This window comes from Chiloscyllium punctatum, chromosome 9 (genome assembly GCF_047496795.1).
Source record: "Chiloscyllium punctatum isolate Juve2018m chromosome 9, sChiPun1.3, whole genome shotgun sequence".
In the NCBI taxonomy this organism is placed as follows: Eukaryota; Metazoa; Chordata; class Chondrichthyes; order Orectolobiformes; family Hemiscylliidae; genus Chiloscyllium; species Chiloscyllium punctatum.
The window spans coordinates 115,401,853-115,422,406 of NC_092747.1; the positions used below are offsets into that span (position 1 = coordinate 115,401,853).

Below are 20,554 nucleotides of genomic sequence, written 5' to 3' on the forward strand. Positions count from 1 at the left end.
GACAGACAAAGGGCAGCAGTTACTTGGGTATACATCACTTGCAAGTATCCCAAAAACTGCTCACCATCCTGACTTGGAAATACATTACCTCTCCATAATTGTCAAAGGGTCACAGTCTTGGAAGTATCTTCCTAATGCCACAAACTGGATTATAACATTCAAAAAGGCAGTACCCCTCATCATCTTAAGGGCAATTAGGGATGGGTCATGAATGTTATCCCAGCCAGCAATGTCCACCTCCAGTGGAGGATATTTAAAAAAAAAAATTATTTACAGTTAAATAAAGAGATCATAATACAAACCTCTCCATTCAAAATTTGTGTAACAGAAGGTTAATAATCTATAGTTCCACTGAATACAAAAGACTCTACAATTGAATATCCCAGTTTTATCGTTTCAGGTCGAAAGTGATGGCTATGAAGCAAAAACAAAACTCACATTGACACCAGTGTGTGTTGTTCATGTTCAGTCAAAAACAGCAGTGCACAATAACAACCTAATATGTATTAATCGCCAGATTAGCTGGGCAGTGATGTCTAAGAGCGGTGCATATTGGAAAGTGGCTGTGGAACACACATTAATTTCAGCCCATTTGTTTTAATGGGCAGTGGAAGAATTGTTTTTGATGTATTTAGCTTTCAGTTTGCAAATTGGGTAATAAGTCATTCACTTTGTGAATATGTTTGAACCTTTCTAAATTCAGCGTTGGTGTAATGTATGAAGAAAAGTCTCACATGTGCGTAGATATATGTATCGATTTCCACTTACTTCGAGCAGATTAAGTTAATTTGGTCCACAAAACCAGTTATCTTAAACTCAATGATTTGCTCGCTGTCCATAATGTTGAAGTTAAATTTCCTTTTCTTCCCCTGAACAATATGCTTGTTTTTTTTAATTGCAATGACAAAAGGACCTGTGAAAGAAAAGGTTTTAGAATCAATGGAAACAGCCTGAATTAATCATCAAAGGGTGTAATGGCAGATGATGAAACTCCACATCAGAAAAGGTGCATAAATTTCTCTTTTCATAGATTTCCAGCCGCCAGTGCGTAACCTTGTCCTGCATTGTAGAAGCTCATTCTGTCAAGAACCAGGACATAGAAATTGCTAGACAAATGAATTACACTGTTCATTCCATCATTACAATATGAAGGCTATTTTTGTTTGTTCCTTACAGATAAAAAGATCGTGTGCACACATTGTACCTGTTTCAACTCAACAGAAAAGTAACAGCTATTTGCTAGGTTATTTTTCATGGCAATGCCTTAGTCTGACTCAGTTAAATTTAAACAAAGCTTGACAGTCAACTTTCAGTCATCATCGAACTGGAGCATTCTCCATCATATTGATTCTACCAATCTGAGTCTAAGTGCCACCCAAATCAGCACTGTTTTCTCTCATATTCTAAATAGATTGCTTCACCTTATATTGATATTCTTGTGAATTGTCCTGATGAGTACAAGATGAAATGCTTTAACAAAATTTGTTTCTTTTTTTCTGTACTACCAAACAGCTGTTTACAAAAAAAACGTTAGTTAGGCTTCATCTAGTGTATTGTGTTCATTTCTAGGCACTACATTTTAGGAGATTAGGAGATTGTGGAGAGACTGGAAAAGCTAATATTGTTCTCCTTTGAACAGAGAGGTCAAAGGCAAAATTTAATCGAAGAGTTCAAATTATATACATTTTGTTCAGTAAATTGGGAAGAACTCATCCCACAGGCACATTTGTCAGTAACAAGAAATGCATTTAAGATAATTGGCAAATTATTCAGAGGAGGAATTCTGAAAATCTCTTTCACACCATGAGTGGTTATGAAATGAAATCACTAAATAGTAGTGGCAGCAGAGTCAATAGTACTTTTGAGAAGCAAACGAGATACACACTATGGAAAAATGCCAAGAGAATTGAAAATATGCGAAGGCTTTTCAAAGAATAAGAACTGACTTAGCTGACCAATCAACCACCTTTTCTATTTTATGATTTTATGAGACATTACTGTTGTCACAAATGAGCAAATGTGACCCATGATGGCAGTGTGGATAATTGTACAATAGTTCAAACACAGCGTAGGAATTGATGACAGCTATTGGACAGCAGAGCTGAGGATTATACCCAAATGAGGGTTTACTGTTGCTCAGGAAACGTATTCTCAATTGAAGGCCAATTGAATGTCTCAGGCATACCTCAATCAAGGTCATAAAATGATCACAGCACAAAATGAGACAATTCTGTCTATTGTGTCTGTACCATTTCAATTCAAGAACAATTCAGCTTGTTACAACACACAGACAGCTGAATCAATCAACCTCCCCTCCCTATATTCACAACACTGTAAACTTACAACCATCAAACCCTTTCAAAGTTGACCCCAATGGTTCCTAATCATACTTTTGAATAACCAGTGTTGGAAAATAAGGTGGAGCAGGCAGATGGGAAGGAAGATGAACAGGTAGGACAGTAAAAGAGGGCAGTGCCGAGTTAGAAGATTAGATCTGGGATAAGGTGGTGGGAGGGGAAATGGGGAAACTGATGAAATCCACATTGATCCCAAGGCTGAAGATGAAGTGTTCTTCTTCCAGACGGCAAGGTGGTAAGGGTTTGGCCATGGAGGAGGCCCAGGACTTGCATGTCCTTGGCGGAGTGGGAGGGGGAGTTAAAGTGTTTGGCCACAGGACGGTGGGGCTGTTTAGTGTGTGTGTCCTGGAGATGTTGTCTGAAAAGTTCTGCAAGCTAGTGTCCTGTCTCCCCAATGTAGAGGAGACCACATCAAGAGTAACTGACACAGTAGATTATGTGGGTGGATTTACAGGTAAATCTCTGTTGGATGAGAAAGGATCCTTTAGGGCCTTGGATGTGAGATGAGAGGGAAGGTGTGGATATAAGTTTTGCACTTCTTACTGTAACAAGGGAAGGTGCCAAGAGTGGAGGGTGGGTTGGTGGGGAACGTGGACTAACAAGGGAGTCGCAGGGGGAATGGTCTCTGAAATGCAGATTGAAATGGGGAGGGAAATATATTCCTAGTGGTGGGGTTTGTTTGTAGGTGGTGGAAATGGCAGAGATAATGCAATGTATCCAGAGGTTGGTGGTGTAAACGGTGAGGATGAAGAAGTTCTGTCCTTGCTGCGATTGGAGAGGTCGGGTTCGAGGACAGAGGTGTGGGGAAGTGGAGGGCATCATCAACCATATGGGAGAAGAATTTGTGGTGTTTGATGAAGGAAGCCATCTGGGATGTTCGATGGTAGAATTGGTTCTCCTCGGAGCAGATGTGGCAGAGGTGGAGGAATTGGGAACAAAGGATAGTGTTTTTACAAGAGGCAGGGTGGGAGGAGATGTAGTCCAGGTAGTTGCAGGAGTCAAGATATTTGAAGCAGATGTCCATGTTGAGTCGGTCACCGGAAGTGGAGATGGAGATGTCCAGAAAGTGGAGGGAGGTGTCTGAGATGTTCCAGGTGAACTTGAGGTCAGGGTGAAAGGTGTTCATCAAGTTGATGAATTGTTCAACCTTCTTGTGGGAGCATGAGGTAGCGCCGATACAATCATCCACGTAGTGGAGGAAAAGGAGGGAGATGGTGCCGGTGTAACTGTGGAAGATGGATTGTTCCACGTACCTAACAAAGCGGCAGGCATAGCAGGACCCATGTGGGGGCCCATGGCTACCCCTTTAGTCTGGAGGAAGTGGGAGGTTTTGAAGGAGAAATTGTTGAAGGTGATGACCAGTTCAGCCAATTGATTTCCCTCCTCACCTCTATCTGCGTTCCAGAGAGACCATTCCCTTCGCGACTCTCTTGTTAGGTCTACGCCCCTCACTGACCCACCCTCCACTCCCGACACCTTCCCCTGCCACAATAAGAAGTGCAAAAACTTGTGCCCACACCTCTTTCCAAGGCCCCAAAGGATCCTTCCACATCCAATAGAGATTTATCTGCACTTCCACATGCATCATCTACTGCATCCATTAGATTCGATTAGGTTCCCTACAGTGTGGAAATAGGCCCTTCAGCCCAACAAGTCCACACCAGCCCTCCGAAGAGTAACCCACCCACACCCATTTCCATCTGACTAACGCACCTAACACTGTGGACAATTTAGCATGGCCAATTCACCTGACCCACACATCTTTGGACTGTGAGAGGAAACCGGAGCACCCAAAGGTAACCCACACAGACACGGGGAGAATGTGCAAACTCCACACAGACAGTCACCGAGGCTGGAATCGAACCCAGGTCCCTGGTGCTGTGAGGCAGCAGTGCTAACCACTGAGCCACCATGCCTGTTGTTTTTGGTGTGGTGTCCTCTATATTGGGGAGATAGGATGCCAATTTACAGATTGTTTCAGAGAACATCTCTGGGATACACGCACTAAACAACTCCACCGCTCCACCAAAAGGGAGGAACTCAGGAAATTAACAATTGTCAGAGAAAGTGTGTACTAACAAGTGGAACCGTGGGCTGACAAGTTAGATTTCACCCTAGGGTCTGCGAAGATGTGACTAATGAGATAGTCAATGCATTGATTCTAATTTTTTAAAAATTCCTTAGATTTGGGGGAAAATCCTTTAGATTGGACAATAATTAATGTAATTCCTTTAATCAAATAGGAAGGAAAATAGAAAGCACAACTACAGACTAGGTATTTTCATACTGGTCATAGGGATGATGTTAGAAGCTCTTATTAAAGATGTTAGAGCAGAAAATTAGATTATGTACAGTGTGGAAACAGGCCCTTCCGCTCAACAAGTCCACACTGACCCGCTGAAGCGCACCCACCCAGACCCATTCCCCTACATTTACCCCTGCACTTAACACTAAGGGCAACTTAGCATGGCCAATTCACCTGACCTGCACATTTTTGGACTGTGGGAGGAAACCAGCGCAAACCCACACAGACACGGAGAGAATGTGCAAACTCCACACAGTCAGTCGCCTGAGGCAGGAATCGAACCCAGGTCTCTGGCGCTGTGAGGTAGCAGTGCTAACCACCGTGCCACCCATACATAAATTCAAGATTACTAGACACAATCAACATGGTTGTGTTAAAATGAAATCATGTTTAACCAATTTATTGAATTTTTTTTGAGGAAGAAATATGTGCTGTCGATCAAACAGAAATACTTTGATTTCAAGAAGGCATTTGATAGGGTGCCACATCATAGGTTATGACCGAAAATAAAAGATCATAATTTCGAAGGTTACATATTGGCTAAAGGTTGAAGATGGGCTTGCTAACAGTAAACAGCTGCATGCATAAATATTTTGGTGGACAAGATGTGCCAAATGGTGTGCTACAGGCAGCAATGCTGAATCCTTGAATTAGATCAAAAAATTGAAAGGATAGATGCTAAAACTACTGAAGACAATAAATATGTAGGAGATATTGTGAAGATGACATCAAATGGAGACAAAAGCTAAAGCAAGTGAACAAAAAAATCTGTCAATAGAGCAGAATGTGGGAAAATGTAATATTTTCTATTTTGACAAAAAAGGAAAAATTGGAGCATATTATCTGAATAAAGAGAGCTCAGATATAGAGATCTAAATGTCCTCTTGCATGAATTGTGGAAGGACAGTATACAAATATAGCAAGCAATTAGGAAAGTTAGTAGAATGTTATTGTTTATTACAAGGGGAATTGAATAGAAATGTAAGGAGATTACACTTCAGTAATTCAAGGCACTGGTGAGATTATAGTTGGAGAACTGAATATTGTTCTTTTTATTTAAGGAAGATTGTAAGTGTGTTGAAAGCAATTTAGAGAATGTTTAGTAGACAAACTGGAAAGGGTGTGTTGTCTTATGATGAAAGATTAGACAGTTTAGATTAGATTAGATTAGATTCCCTATAGTGTGGAAACAGGCCCGTCGGCCCAACCAGTGCACACCAACCCTCAAAAGAGTTACCCACCCAGATCTATTTCCCTCTAACTAATGCACCTAACACTATGGGCAAATTAACATGGCCAATTCATCTAACCTGCACATCTTTGCGACTGTGGGAGGAAACCCACGCAGACACGGGGAGAATGTGCAAACTTCACACAGACAGTCACCCAAGACTGGAATCGAACCCGGGACCCTGACGCTGTGAGGCGCAGTGCTAACCATTGAGCCACAAGTTTAGAGTCATAGAGATGTACAGTATGGAAACAGACCCTTTGGTCCAACCTGTCCATGCCGACCAGATATCCAACCCAATCTAGTCCTACCTGCCAGCACCCGGCCCATATCCCTCCAAACCCATCCATATGCCTCTTAAATGTTACAATTGTACCAGCCTCCACCACTTCCTCTGGCAGCTCATTCCATACACATACCACCCTCTGTTGCCCTTTAGGTCTCTTTTATATCTTTTCCCTCTCACCCTAAACCTCTAGTTCTGGACTCCCTGACCCCAGGGAAAAGAGTTTGCCTATTTATCGTATCCATGGCTCTCATAATTTTGTAAACCTCTATAAGGTCACCCCTCAGCCTCCGATGCTCCAGGGAAAACAGCCCCAGCCTATTCAGCCTCTCCCTATAGCTCAAATCCTCCAACCCTGGCAACATCCTTATAAATCTTTTCTGAATCCTTTCAAGTTTCACAACAGCATTCCAATAGGAAGGAGACCAGAATTGCACGCAATATTCCAACAGTGGCCTAACCAATGTTCTGTACAGCCACAACATGACCTCCCAACTCCTGTACTCAATATTCTGACCAATAAAGGAAAGCATACCAAACACCTTCTTCACTATCCTATCAACCTACGACTCCACTTTCAAGGAGCTATGAACCTGCACTCCAAGGTCTTCTTGTTCAGCAACACTCCCTAGGACCTTACCATGAAGTGTATAAGTCCTGCTAAGATTTGCTTTCCCAAAATGCAGCGCCTCGCATTTATCTGAATTAAACACCATCTGCCACTTCTCAGCTCATTGGCCCATCTGGTTAAGATCCTGTTGTAATCTGAGGTAATCCTCTTTGCTGTCCACCACACCTCCAATTTTGGTATCATCTGCAAACTTACTAACTTTACGTCTCATGCTCGCGTCTAAATCATTTATGTAAATGACAAAAAGTAGAGGACCCAGCAGCGATCCTTGTGGAACTCCACTAGTCTCAGGCCTCCAGTTTGAAAAACAACCCTCCACCACCACCTTTGAGAATCCTTTGAGCCAGTTCTGTCCCCAAATGGCTAGTTCTCCCTGTATTCCATGAGATCTAACCTTGCTAATCAGTCTCCCATGGGGAAACGTGTCGAATGCCTTACTGAAGTCCATATAGATCACATCTACTGCTCTGCCCTCATCGATCCTCTTTCTTACTTCTTCAGAAAACTCAATTAAGTTTGTGAGACGTGATTTCCCACGCACAAAGCCATGTTGACTATCCCGAATCAGTCCTTGCATTTCCAAATACATGTATATCCTGTCCCTCAGGATTCGCTCCAACAACTTGCCCACCACCGACATCAGGCTCACTGGTCTAGAGTTCCCCTGCTTGACCTTACCACCCTTCTTAAACACTGGCACCATGTTAGCCAACCTCCAGTCTTCTGGCACCTCACCTGTGACTATCGATGATACAAATATCTCAGTAAGAAGCCCAGAAATCACTTCTCTAGCTTCCCACTGAGTTCTCGGGTACACCTGATCAGGTCCTGGGGATTTATCCACCTTTACCCGTTTCAAGACATTCAGCATTTCCTCCTCTGTAATATGGACATTTTGCAAGATGTCACCATCTATTTCCCTACAGTCTATATCTTCCATATCCTTTTCCACAGTAAATACTGATGCAAAATACTCATTTAGTATCTCCCCCATTTTCTGTGGCTCCACACAGAGGCTAACTTGCTGATCTTTAAGGGGCTCTATTCTCTCCCTAGTTACCCTTTTGTCCTTAATATATTTGTAAAAACCCTTCAGATTCTCCTTAATTCTATTTGCCAAAGTTATCTCATGTCCCCTTTTTGCCCTCTTGATTTCCCTCTCAAGTATACTCCTACTTCCTTTATACTCTTCTAAGAATTCGCTCGATCTCTCCTGTAAGAATTTCAAAGAGTAACCGGTAAATTGATTAAAACAAAACTGATCCTGAGACATCTTGACAGGATGGAAATGGAAAGGACATTTCCCCTTGTGGAAGTATATAGAATTAGGTCTCACTGTTTAAAAATAAGGAGGTCATCTACATGAGACGGAGAAAAGAAGGACATATTTTCACATGCGTTTTCAGAATTTTCTTCTTCGAAAGGTGTTAGAAGTGGAGCCTTTGAATATTTTAAAGTCAGAAGTCAGTAATTTCTTGACAAGCAAGAGGGTGAAAGGTTAAGGAGGGTAGGCTGGAAAATGAAGACATCAGATCAGCCATTGAATGGTAGAGTTACCATGAAGAACCAAATGGCTCACTCCTGCCCCTAATTCAAATGTGTGTATGTGTGTATGATGAAACAGTCATTGGCCAGTCAGCTGAATCTCGGTTATGGATGAACTGTTGGAAAAGCTTCTGAGTGGCTGATACAAATTGTCTTTTAGGCAGGCACAAAGGAATCATGGATAGTCAACATGAATTCCTTATTTGTTATGTTTGCTAACTTTAACAAGTTGGGCCAATGAGGGTCACGCGCTTGCTGTAAGCTGCACTGTTTCAGCAAGTTTTATTTTACAAGACATCACATGAAAATCTACTGAAACTGGAACAATACATGACATCCAAGGGCAGGTTCGATCCAAAATTGATTTAGTGGCAGGAGCAAAGGTCGACAAGCATTTATGTAGCTACATGGGTGTTTCTACTCATGCCCTGTAGCACTTATTTTTGTGGGAAACATTGCATTAAATTAATTTGGAGTTGATACAAAAAATAGTCTGTTTTATAGTGAGGTAAAAAAACTGTAGACTGCAAGAAAACATCAATGGCCAGCATGGAGGATAGAGAAATGGGAAATGGAATTCAAATGGAACCAAACTCTGAAGGGAAACAATGTAGGGAATAATTTGTTGGACATAAGAAATGTAGAGGAACAGTGGGACACTTAAAATTGCAGGCCCACAAATTCTTAAGGTTCTATGACAAGTCAATAAAATGATTAATGAAGCAAAATGGATTCGTTCCTTTCTTAGCCTAAGTACAGAATATGCATGCAAGAATGTTCTACTAGAACTATATAAAGCATTAGTTAGGTCACATGACAATACTGCGTATCATTCTATTCACTTTTTTAGAGGTGGTAGCTGATTATATTAAAGTACGTTTATTGACACATTGTTCAGAATGGAGAATTTCAGCTGCAATGAAAAATGAGAAAAGCTGGATCTGAACTAGATTTTGCATTCAAGAGTCTGATGTGGAATTTGAACACTCAAAGGCAGAAGCACTCACAGGAGACACAACTGAAAACTAAGATAATGTAAAGTATTAGCTCTTGCAGATATAGGGGCATTGAATGACAATTACAGTTTAAAAAGGGTAAAACCAATGACTGCAGATGCTGGAAACCAGATTCTGGATTAGTGGTGCTGGAAGAGCACAGCAGTTCAGGCAGCATCCAAGGAGCTTCGAAATCGACGTTACAGTTTATCAGGCTGTTACACAGCAATTAAGCTACCATAGACTATTCGGGTCTCTAGAGAGACATGATTGGTGGCGGCTTAACCTGAGGGTCACTATATCTAAGGCAAGGGGAAGGGTTAAGAAGGTGAATCCTTCATGATAACCTCAGCTTGTACGGGAATTGAACCCACTGTTGGCTTCCGCAAAGACAGTTCCCTCCGCGACTACCTGGTCAGGTCCACACACCCCTACGACCCACCCTCCCATTCTGGCACTTTCCCATGCCACCGCAGGAACTGTAAAACCTGTGCCCACACCTCCTCCCTCACCTTTATCCAAGGCCCTAAAGGAGCCTTCCACATCCATCAAAGTTTTACCTGCACATCCACTAATATCATTTATTATATCCGTTGCTCCGATGTGTTCTCCTCTACATTGGGGAGACTGGGCGCCTCTTAGCAGAGCGCTTTAGGGAACATCTCCGAGACACTCGCACCAATCAACCAAACCGCCCTGTGGCCCAACATTTCAACTCCCCCTCCCACTCTGCCGAGGACATGGAGGTCCTGGGCCTCCTTCACCGCCGCTCCCTCACCACCAGACGCCTGGAGGAAGAACGCCTCATCTTCCGCCTCGGAACACTTCAACCCCAGGGCATTAATGTGGACTTCAACAGCTTCCTCATTTCCCCTTCCCCCACCTCATCCTAGTTTCAAATTTCCAGCTCAGCACACTCTCCTTGACTGGTCCGGACTTGTCGAACCTGCCTATCTCCTTTTCCACCTATCCACTCCACCCTCTCCTCCTTGACCTATCACCTTCATCTCCTCCCCCACTCACCCATTGTACTCTATGCTACTCTCTCCCCACCCCCACCCTCCTCTAGCTTATCTCTCCATGCTTCAGGCTCACTGCCTTTATTCCTGATGAAGGGCTTTTGCCCGAAACGTCGATTTCGCTGCTCGTTGGATGCTGCCTGAACTGCTGTGCTCTTCCAGCACCACTAATCCAGTAATCACTGTATCACAAACCATCCATCCAGCCAAATGAGCCAGTCAACTTCCCAGATGTGCTGCAACTAAGGCAATTGTAACAGCATTTTGTACACACACACACACACACACACACACACACACACACCAGTCAGCTGCATCAGGCAGGCACTCAGTACACACTTCTCAGCGAGAACGCTAGCTAGCTATCACTTTCAAATCCTGAAAAACAATAGGACAAGACGTTATTAATCTGCATACTCACATCCTAAAATCAGTTCTGTAGGTGCATTAGGTTTTGGAAGATTTATCAGACAGGTTACTTTCTCCAAGCTCTTTGTATGTTGTACTGGCTTGTAAATGCTGGTAACGGTCCTGGTCCGATTTTGCTGTTTGGTCCCATTTCTTCCTCTCATTGAAACCAATACAATGCCAGGTGCTAGGCTACCATTAGCAGCTCTGCATGTTCTCGCAAGTGAACCTTTAAAATCACTTTGGTGCTTTTTTCTAAAATCTGGAGGAACTATAGAGGAAACAAGTTAGGATATTATTTGTTATTGAGAACAATATGAATTCTGTAAAATCATTCAGCGATTAACCATTTTGCTACATCTATGGTTTCAATTTTCTGGCAAAAATGCTGTCTTTATTTTCCCATGAGCTAATTAAAAACCCATTTGAAAGTGTATTTTTAGTGCACTAATTTGTAGAAACATTGTGACTATGAGCAACCTTTTGAGCCTGTTCCACCATTCAATATAAATGTGACTGACCCAATATCTCAATACCATAGCCCTGCCTTCTGTCCATAACCTTGATGCCCTTAATATCTAAAAATGTATCTATTTCATGAATATATTCAGTGACTTGGTTCCACAGCCTTCTGTGGTAAAGAATTCCACAGATTTGATACCCTTTGTGTGAAAAGTTTTTTCTACCCCATGTTCTAAGACTGTTATTCTTGGTTCAAGTCTCCCCAACCAGGGGAAAAAAATCTTTTCTACATCTTGTCTGTCCAGCCCTGTTAGAATTTTTTTTGTTTTTGTAGTGATTGGAACAAGGTCAGCCAGGTAGACCTCATAGAACATGAGTTCCCTGATTGGGGCTATTAAACCTGGTCCAATCAAAGAGTCTTGGCTGACAGATATAAACAGAAGTGTTAGGGGTTCTGTTCACTCTAGGTATCAGCTGTGAACTAGCTGGATCAGTGCTATGTGCTGTGCACAAGTAAATGAAGGATGACTTGGTGACGGAATACTGGCCTTCATGAAGTTATTTCAGTTTCAATCAGATCCCTTCTCCTTCTTTCCAACTGCAGTGAGTTACAGGCCCCGTTAAACAAGTCTCTCCTCATAGGAGAGTCCAGTCATTCCCAATATCACCTTAGTGATCCTCCGTTGTGCTCCATCTTTGGCAAGTATAACTTTTCTTAGGAAGGGTGCCCAAATTTCTTACAGTACTCCAGGTGTAGTCTTACCATGGCCCTGTATAACTGCAGCAAGATATCCTTACTTCTGAACTCAAATTCTCTGCAATGAAAGCCAACATATGATTTGCTTTGCTCATTGCTTGCTGCACCTTCCTGTCTACTTTTATTGACTGGTGCACAAGGAATCTGAGATCTCTTTGTGCATTCACGCTTCCCAATATATCACCATTTAAATAATACTATTCCTTTCTGTTCTCATATTAACTTCACATTTAGCCACATTGTACTGTGTCTGCCATGTACTTGCCCACTCACTCAACTTGTCTAAATCACATTAAAGCCTTCTTGCATCCTCCTCACAGCACTTCCTAATTTTGCATCATCGGCAAACATCAAAATGTTGAATTTGGCTCCTTTATCCAGGTCACTTAAATATGATGTGAATAGCTGGACCCATAAGCACTGATCCTTACAGTACTAGTCACTAATCACTGCCAACCATCAAGAAGAAGAACCATCTATTCCCACTCTTTGTTTCTGGTCTGATATCGAATTCTCAATCCATGTCAGTATATTACCCCTAATCCCATGTACTTTAATTTTGGCCACCAGTCTCTTGTGTAGAACCTCTCAAAAGCCTTCTGGAAATCCAAATACACCATATTCCATGGTGTCTCCTTTACTTTGGCATCACTATCACAATTGGGAAATCATTTTCAGAAATATTCAGTAATCTGTTGTCGTCTTTAATCTTCAAAATGTTACATCTAGCTCTGAATTACGTAGAAAAGATGATGACCAATAAATGAATTTGGGTCGTATGGATTATACGGAGGATTAAACTACAGAAGCCTAACATTCTCCAATTCTTTGCTCTTTTTCATACTTTTGCTTAATACATGCCAGGAATTTGAAAGTAGACACAACTTTCTGAAGATATTTTGTGTTCTTCAAGTGAGTGAAAATAACTCAATACAAATCTATTACTCCAAAACTTGTTGTATTTAAACAAAAAATCAGATTATGACAGCCATGACACATCAGTTACTTGTTGGGAGACATGTAGGAATTTGATGTTATACTCAAGAAAATGGTCAAAAACCACTTGAAAGTGTTATCTTCACACTGATTATTATAATACAATGACAAGTGGTCATGAAATGTTTTATTACGATAAACTTACACATAATTGTCAACTTTACTTGATTTTCTGTTGCTGCACAGGAATTAACGAACACACATGAATATGACTTTTCAGCCATGTGTTGGATCCTACTAGTTCTCTTGGTTGATGAAGTTTTGCTGACTTTCAAACAGCTGACATTTTCTAAAGAGCTGTTCCTTAAGATTACACCAAGGGAATATACAGTTTTGTTATGTTCCACATCCCATCCAGGCTGTTTGATTGCTGCTTTCTTAGTTAATGCACAGTTTGAATCCACGTCACTTCTGTGTCCATGTGGAGGCTTATTATTTGTGTATTTCCCTGCAGAAATAAGTTAATGTTAATACCAAATAACTTAAAGTAATAGTATTGTTAATATGAATTCCTTTCATTTAAGCATTTGATCTTCAACAATGCCAAGATTTCTTCAACAACAGGATCATTCTGTTGCCCATCCTATACTAACAATTCCATGTTGTTGACCAACTCTTACCATGTCTACAATTTTCCCAGCACAACATCCACTCCTGAACAATATATTCCTCTGAACTCAGTTCCATGTGCATTCCATTTCTCCCTCTTTGTCTCCCTCTTTATTTTTATTTTTAAAATAAAACCAGAGAATGGTCAAAAACTAAGTACAGAATTACCATCATGCCTGTTAGATAAATGGGTTTGGAGGATACTAACAGAACCACCACTGACAATACCACCACTGACAGTTGGCTAATGGAGTTTACTAGAGTTGATCTCAGCAACAATGAGGGTAAAGGATGTTACAGTTGAGTTCAGCACCTTTTGAAAAAAATTATATTGTCTAGGAGTCTATTCCGAAAAAGAGACAAGAAGTTGAAGCTTTTCATCTCACACATGTCAGACCTAGAACGCACAAAAGTGATTTGGCAAAAAAAAAAACACCATTTTATAAAGGGAGAGAAAAGAGTGCTGATTGGTTGGAGCATATTGATAAGGGGATACAGAAAGAACTGTTACCTGTCAGTCTTAATTCTCAAACCACCTAATGGATTCTGATTGATTGGTTTGCTGCTATTGGGACGTAGCAGAGATTGGCTGTCTCAATGCCACCATTTTTCATGAAAAAGGTGCAATGTATGTGAAAATTCATTTTGCGTATATAAAATAGGCTCCAGTGTTATTTATACGTGTAGCTCCTAGCACATGCAAACATATCACTCCAAGAGCCAGCTGATGATCTTTAATTGTTTTCTTTAATTAGATTCCCTACAGTGTGGAAACAGGCCCTTTGACCCAACAAGTCCACACCGACCCTCCAAAGAGCAACCCATCCAGACCCATTTACCCCTGACTAACGTACCTAACACTATGGGCAATTTAGCATGGCCTATTTGCCTAAACTGCACATTTTTGGATTGTGGGAGGAAACCGGAGCACCCGGAGGAAACCCATGCAGACACAGGGAGAATGTCTGTGTGGAGTTTGCACAGTCACCCAAGGTGGGAATCGAACCCAGGTCTCTGGCACTGTGAGGCAGCAGTGCAAACCACTGAGCCACCGTACCGCCCCACGGTGTCTGGATTGTTAAATAAGTGATTGTTGAATTTTACTCTTAATAAATGCTTTCACTTGATTCCATATCTAAAGGTAACTTTTACATAGAACTTTCTGTACATAATTATCAGTTGATTTTTCTTTCTTATTTGAAATGAAATATGACTGACATATGAAGAAAGAAAGACTGGATCAATGGGACTTGTACTCACTGGAATTTAGAAGAATCAGGGGAGAGCTCATAGAAACATATAAAATCCTGATGGGACTGGACAGGCTAGATGGAGGAAGAATGTTCCTGATGTTGGGGAAATCCAGAAGTGGGGTCGCTGTCTAAGAATAAGGACAAAGTTAAAAATCACACAACACCAAGTTATAGTCCAACAGGTTTATGTGGAAGTATAAGCTTTCAGAGGACTAGCTATTAAGTGTTTCCAAATAAACCTGTTGGACTATAACCTGGTGTTGTGAGATTTTCAACTTTGCCCACCCCCAATCCAACACCAGTACCTCCACATTAAGAATAAGAGGTAAGCCATTCAGATCTGAGATGAGGAAGAATTTCTTCACTCAGAGAGTTGTGAACCTGTGGGATTCTCTCCCACAGGAAGCTGTTGGGGCTAGTTGGTTAGATAGATTCAAGAGGAAAATGGATGTGGTCCTTGTGGCTAAAGGGATCAAGGGGTATGGAGAGAAAGTGGGCGTGGCATAAAGAAATTGCATGATCAGCCATGATCATATTGCATGGTGGGACAGGCTCGAAGGGCCGAATGGCCTACTCCTCACCTATTTTCTATGTTTCTATCAAGATATAAACAGAAATAGGATCAGTCATTGCTGCTAAGTATATCCCTTTCCACTTTTATAATTGGGGTATAATATTTGCAATCTTCCAGACCTCAGCCACAATTCCAAGACCCAGGGAGGATTGGTTTCTGCTTTAGTTGTGTCAGTATCACAGACTTGTATCTGTATTCCACCAACATTTATATGGTTAATGCTCACAGTAAAAAACATGACCTGCTGAAATGGTAATGCCTTTGAAAACATGGTAATCTGAAGATGGTCTCTGAAAATTGCAAGTGATGGGACTGCAACCATTTCCTTTGGAAACTTGTTCCATTGTGGGATTATCCATAGGAAAAATGATAGTTGATACACTGTCTTGGAAGCAAATTACTTTATCAATCTGTGAATGGCAACTCATATTTTGGCATTGCCTGGAGGCACCACTACTTGTTTCTGTTAGTTTCCACCAGTCCGTTCCATAATTTGTTGGACATGTTCAATCGAGCTTTTCCCCCTCTTTTGCTGTAGTGATTCTCATTTCAAATCTTTGACACTGATGTATTGCCAGATTGATTAATGCAATATCATGCAGTCTTACTTTGGATGGTACCAACCTTATTTCTCTCTCTCGCCACATTTGGAACACATGCAGAACCTGCATACTCTAACACTGGATGAACAAATATTCAATAATATATATTTTGAGACTGTGATATTTTTTGTTGCAATATCAAAACTTCCTCCTCAGAAATTCAAAACTCCTGTTGGCTATCTGCTGAATGCAGTGGTGTGTGTTTGGAATGAGCTGCCAGAGGAAGTAGTGGAGGTTGGTACAATTACAACGTTTAAAATGTACCTCGATGGGTATATGAATAGAAAGGGTTCAGAGGGATATGGGCCAAGTGCTGGCAAATGGAATTAGATTAGGTTAGGATATTTGGTCATTATGGACAAGTTGGACTGAAGGGTCTGTTTCCGTGTTGTACATCTCTATGACTCTATGGCGCTATAACTCACTAAAGATTATTTCAAAGATGAGACCCAGCTATGGGTTCTGTTTTTAACCTCTTGGAGAATTTAGTTAGAGAAATTAAAGCTATTTGAATGAAAAACTGTGACCAAAACCTCGACAATTTCAAATGTTATTTCCTTCCACAAAATAGGGTGCTTCCTATCTAGAACAACTGACATCCCGACGTTGAAGACTCACGACTATTTTAAATCCCTCCTTTATTTTGATATCTCCAACATTTCCACTGTCCAGTGTTTTACTATTAAAATTGCAGCATTCTCTTTGCGGCAATAACTCATTTTGTATATCTGCCGTGCACTTCGCTGTCATGAGAGGATTTCATTTTTGATTCCAAAACAGCTTCAATTTTCTGTTGATTACCCGTTTACTATATCAAAGACATTGCTAACAAAACTGCAAATACATTAATCAAGTCTGAATTATTTCACCTAGCAGAGTCTTTGCAGCTCTATTTATTCTATGACTCTTTTCAATTCAATGTACACCCCTTGAAGTTTTCACAAATAGACAAACATTACACAACTGCAGCACAATTAAATAACTGAAGTAGGATCTGATTCACATTTCTCATTTATTCCATGACATGTAAAGGTGTTTGCAAATACATGATCAAGAAATCAAGCTTAAAACCTAATCAAGTCGGCAATTGCCTTATGACTGTCTGTTGAGCATCCCTTAGCAATATTTATACTAATGCAGTGCTCCTTGACAAAGAAGCAAACATTTTCAAGTAGATGCAATTTATTTGATGGATCAGAAACTTGGCTGACATTAAATGTCACACCATGACATGTAGCACCCTTGTTCCCCACTCCCCCTCTCTCCCTCCACCTCCCTGCATGCCCTCCCCCCACCCCATCCGTAGCACCTCGTTACACCAGATGGGGCATCATTGATAAAATCCGAATGCACCTTAGAGTTGGGGGTTAGTTGACCTGTCATACCAAAGGAAAATTGATACTGGGGTCGAGTCCACTGTTCTCAGCATTAATCGCAGGAGACATTGAGTAGGGGTGAAATAATCACCCACACCGTCCACCCTTACTTTGAAGGTAAAAAGGATAATTGGAAGTACAATGACCTTATTTAACTTCCATACGATGGGCAACTGAAAATTTTGGTAATAACATAAAACATGGAAATAAACTTTGAATGTGATATGGTATCCTAGGCCATCACAAGGACAAATTCATCTTTCATTTCTATAGTGCATTTAGTAGAGCGGAAGCACGAGCCAACTTCAGAGGAGTTGAACAAACATTGAATAATTGTAGAATAAGAGTCAAGGGGTTGAAGACGTGTTTGAATGCCTCAGAACTGCAGCTACCTTTGAAAACAAGGAAAAAGGTAACAAGGCAGATACAGAGATTTCTAGGATGCAGTGTTCAGACAGTGGAGGCAGCTTTTTTAAAATTCATTTAATGAACACATTGCTGTGGGTCTGGAGTCACATGTAGACCAGGCCAGATAAGGATGGCAGATTCTGTCACTCAAGGACATTAGTGAATTAGATGTGTTTTTCCAAAAATCAACAATGGATTTACAATTGTCATTAGAATCTTAATCCCAGATGTTTATTGAATAACAATTCCACCCTTTGAACCCAGAAAGAGGGCCTGCATTTGGGCAAATGAGAGAAGAGAAGAGAGGGGCATGCCAGCTGTTCATCTCCAGAGCAGAATGTAATATCTGAGGCAGAAATTTCTCTAAGTCAGCATATGGTAGCTTCAGCAAACAATACATCACTCCATCAAACAATGTATCTCTCCATCAGACAGTGTGTCTCTCCATCAAACAGTGCGTCTCCCCCTCAGACAGTGCATCTCCCCCTCAGACAGCATGTCTCCCCATGAAACAGTGTGTCTCACCATCAAACAGTGCGTCTCCCCCTCAGACAGTGCATCTCCCCCTCAGACAGCGTGTCTCCCCATGAAACAGTGCGTCTCCCCCTCAGACAGTGCATCTCCCCCTCAGACAGCATGTCTCCCCATGAAACAGTGTGTCTCACCATCAAACAGTGCGTCTCCTCCTCAGACAGTGCATCTCCCCCTCAGACAGCATGTCTCCCCATGAAACAGTGTGTCTCACCATCAAACAGTGCGTCTCCCCCTCAGACAGTGCATCTCCCCCTCAGACAGCATGTCTCCCCATGAAACAGTGTGTCTCACCATCAAACAGTGCGTCTCCCCCTCAGACAGTGCGTCTCCCCCTCAGACAGCGTGTCTCCCCCTCAGACAGCGTGTCTCTCCATCAAACAGTGTGTGTCCCCATGAAACAGTGTGAATCTTCATTAAACAGTGTGTTTCTCTATCGAAGCCATGACTCATCTCTGTGCCATGTTGCAAGACGAGTTGAGACACACGGGGTTAGTGGGTGGCCAAAGACAACACCTCCAGCCCTCAGTTTCAATATTGTGAGCTCTATCTCGGGATCCATTGGATATTTGTGTAGAATAATCCAGTCAGTGACCCACTGGGTGATCAAAGAGGTCAAGGCCCCTATTGCAGAGAAATATATTCATGACAGCATGTGTCTGAAAAGTCAGGTGGAGTACACCAGCAGCAGGATATTGCATAGCAGCAGCATCCAGAAGAAATAAAAACAGAAAGCACTGGAGAAACTCATCAGATCTGCATTATTTGTGGAAAAATAGAGAAAAAACTTAATGCCTGGAGTCCAACGATTCTTCAGTTCTGGAGAAGTGTCATGATTTGAACCATTAACTTTATTTCTCTCTCCAGATGTTGCCAGACCTGCTGAATTTCTGCAATACTTCCTGTTTTTTTTAAATTTCAAAACTCCATTATTGCAGTATTCAGTTTTTATTGTAGCCAGAACCAGTTTTCTTGGACAGTTAGCAATGAACACATGGCCATCAGCCCTTTAATAAGTATGGCCACTTAACAACAAAACAAAAAATTCAGATGGAGTCATTAATTCTAATCAATCGGTTACACCATAATCTGTGCAAATCACATTGTGACCACTTGTTTAGAAGTAAAATTTTAAAAATTGAACTTTACACCCAATGCTAACACTTCTTGTGTGAAATTGTCTCCCCAAGTTAGGAAGATGCTGTTGGAACATTATCTAGTCTGTTTGCTACAAACAGAATCTCAATACAACACCAACAGAAAATGTTGGAAATAGTCAGCAGGCTGGCAGTCTCTTTGGAGACAGAATCAGAGGCAAAGCACTCTCCTCAAACATTACCAGACCTGTTGAGCATTTCCAACATTTTCCCTTATTTTATTTCTAAGTCCATCATCTGCAATATTTCATCTGAAACCCAGTAACATGCTGAGAAAAAGATTAGGATGACATATCTTAATTATGTTGTCAAGTCAGTCAGTTGCATTTTAGTTCACATGATTAATGGAGGTTATTGGTGCAACTGAAATCTACAGTTTAGCAGAGTTTGCTCAGACTTGAATGCAGGTTTGATTCGATCAGAGTTAAACCGATCATCAACACAGCTAAGCAATGTCTCTTTCTTTACCTTCAGAATATCTTAAGTTTTTGAAGCAAAGTAAAATTGGAAACTTACCAGTTGCGCTGAGGAACAGACATATAATAAGACAGAATAAATTCTCCATTTTCAGAAAATGTCAAATGCACGCCTGATAACAATCTCTGCTCTGATCAGAAAGGAAGTGTGTCATGTGATTAAAAACTGAATAATTAACCAAACTTACATTATTTCTTCAGAGTCAGCACCTACTTTAGAAACTACAGAAAAAGTCACTTTGTTTTCACAAATAATTAATTGTCAGGCATGGGGAGGAGGGATAATGAAATGTTAGGCTTGAAACAGCCATCTCTCTTTTTTTCAAATGTTGACAAAGTTTCTGAGCATCTCTAGCATTTACTTTTGTTATTTTTAATTCTTAATCAAAGTGGTAATGTGTAGCATGGATAGTGAAGAAACTATTATGAGAAATTGGATTGATACCTGAAAAATCATAAAATCATAAAACAAGAAGAATCTTTTAGCTCATTGCGCTTGAATCAATATTTTAAAATAACTTTCTGATGAGTGATATTCATTTGTCTGTTCCCCGTAGCCCTGCAAATGATTGTGTT

The 20,554-nt window shown here is 41.1% G+C and overlaps 1 protein-coding gene across 1 annotated transcript in view; it reads right to left on the minus strand.

The window, feature by feature from the left end:
- LOC140481035 (nectin-1-like) overlaps positions 1–20,072 on the minus strand; it is a 59,760-nt gene extending 39,688 nt beyond the window's left edge. Inside the window, exons 1-4 of the mRNA XM_072576633.1 lie at positions 20,019–20,072; positions 13,138–13,440; positions 10,791–11,048; positions 769–913 (exon numbers count right to left, since the gene is read on the minus strand). Coding sequence (XP_072432734.1) covers positions 769–913; positions 10,791–11,048; positions 13,138–13,440; positions 20,019–20,067 — 755 coding nt within the window. The 5' untranslated portion in view covers positions 20,068–20,072. The remainder of the gene's footprint in view (positions 1–768; positions 914–10,790; positions 11,049–13,137; positions 13,441–20,018) is intronic.
- Positions 20,073–20,554: the final 482 nt, after the last annotated feature.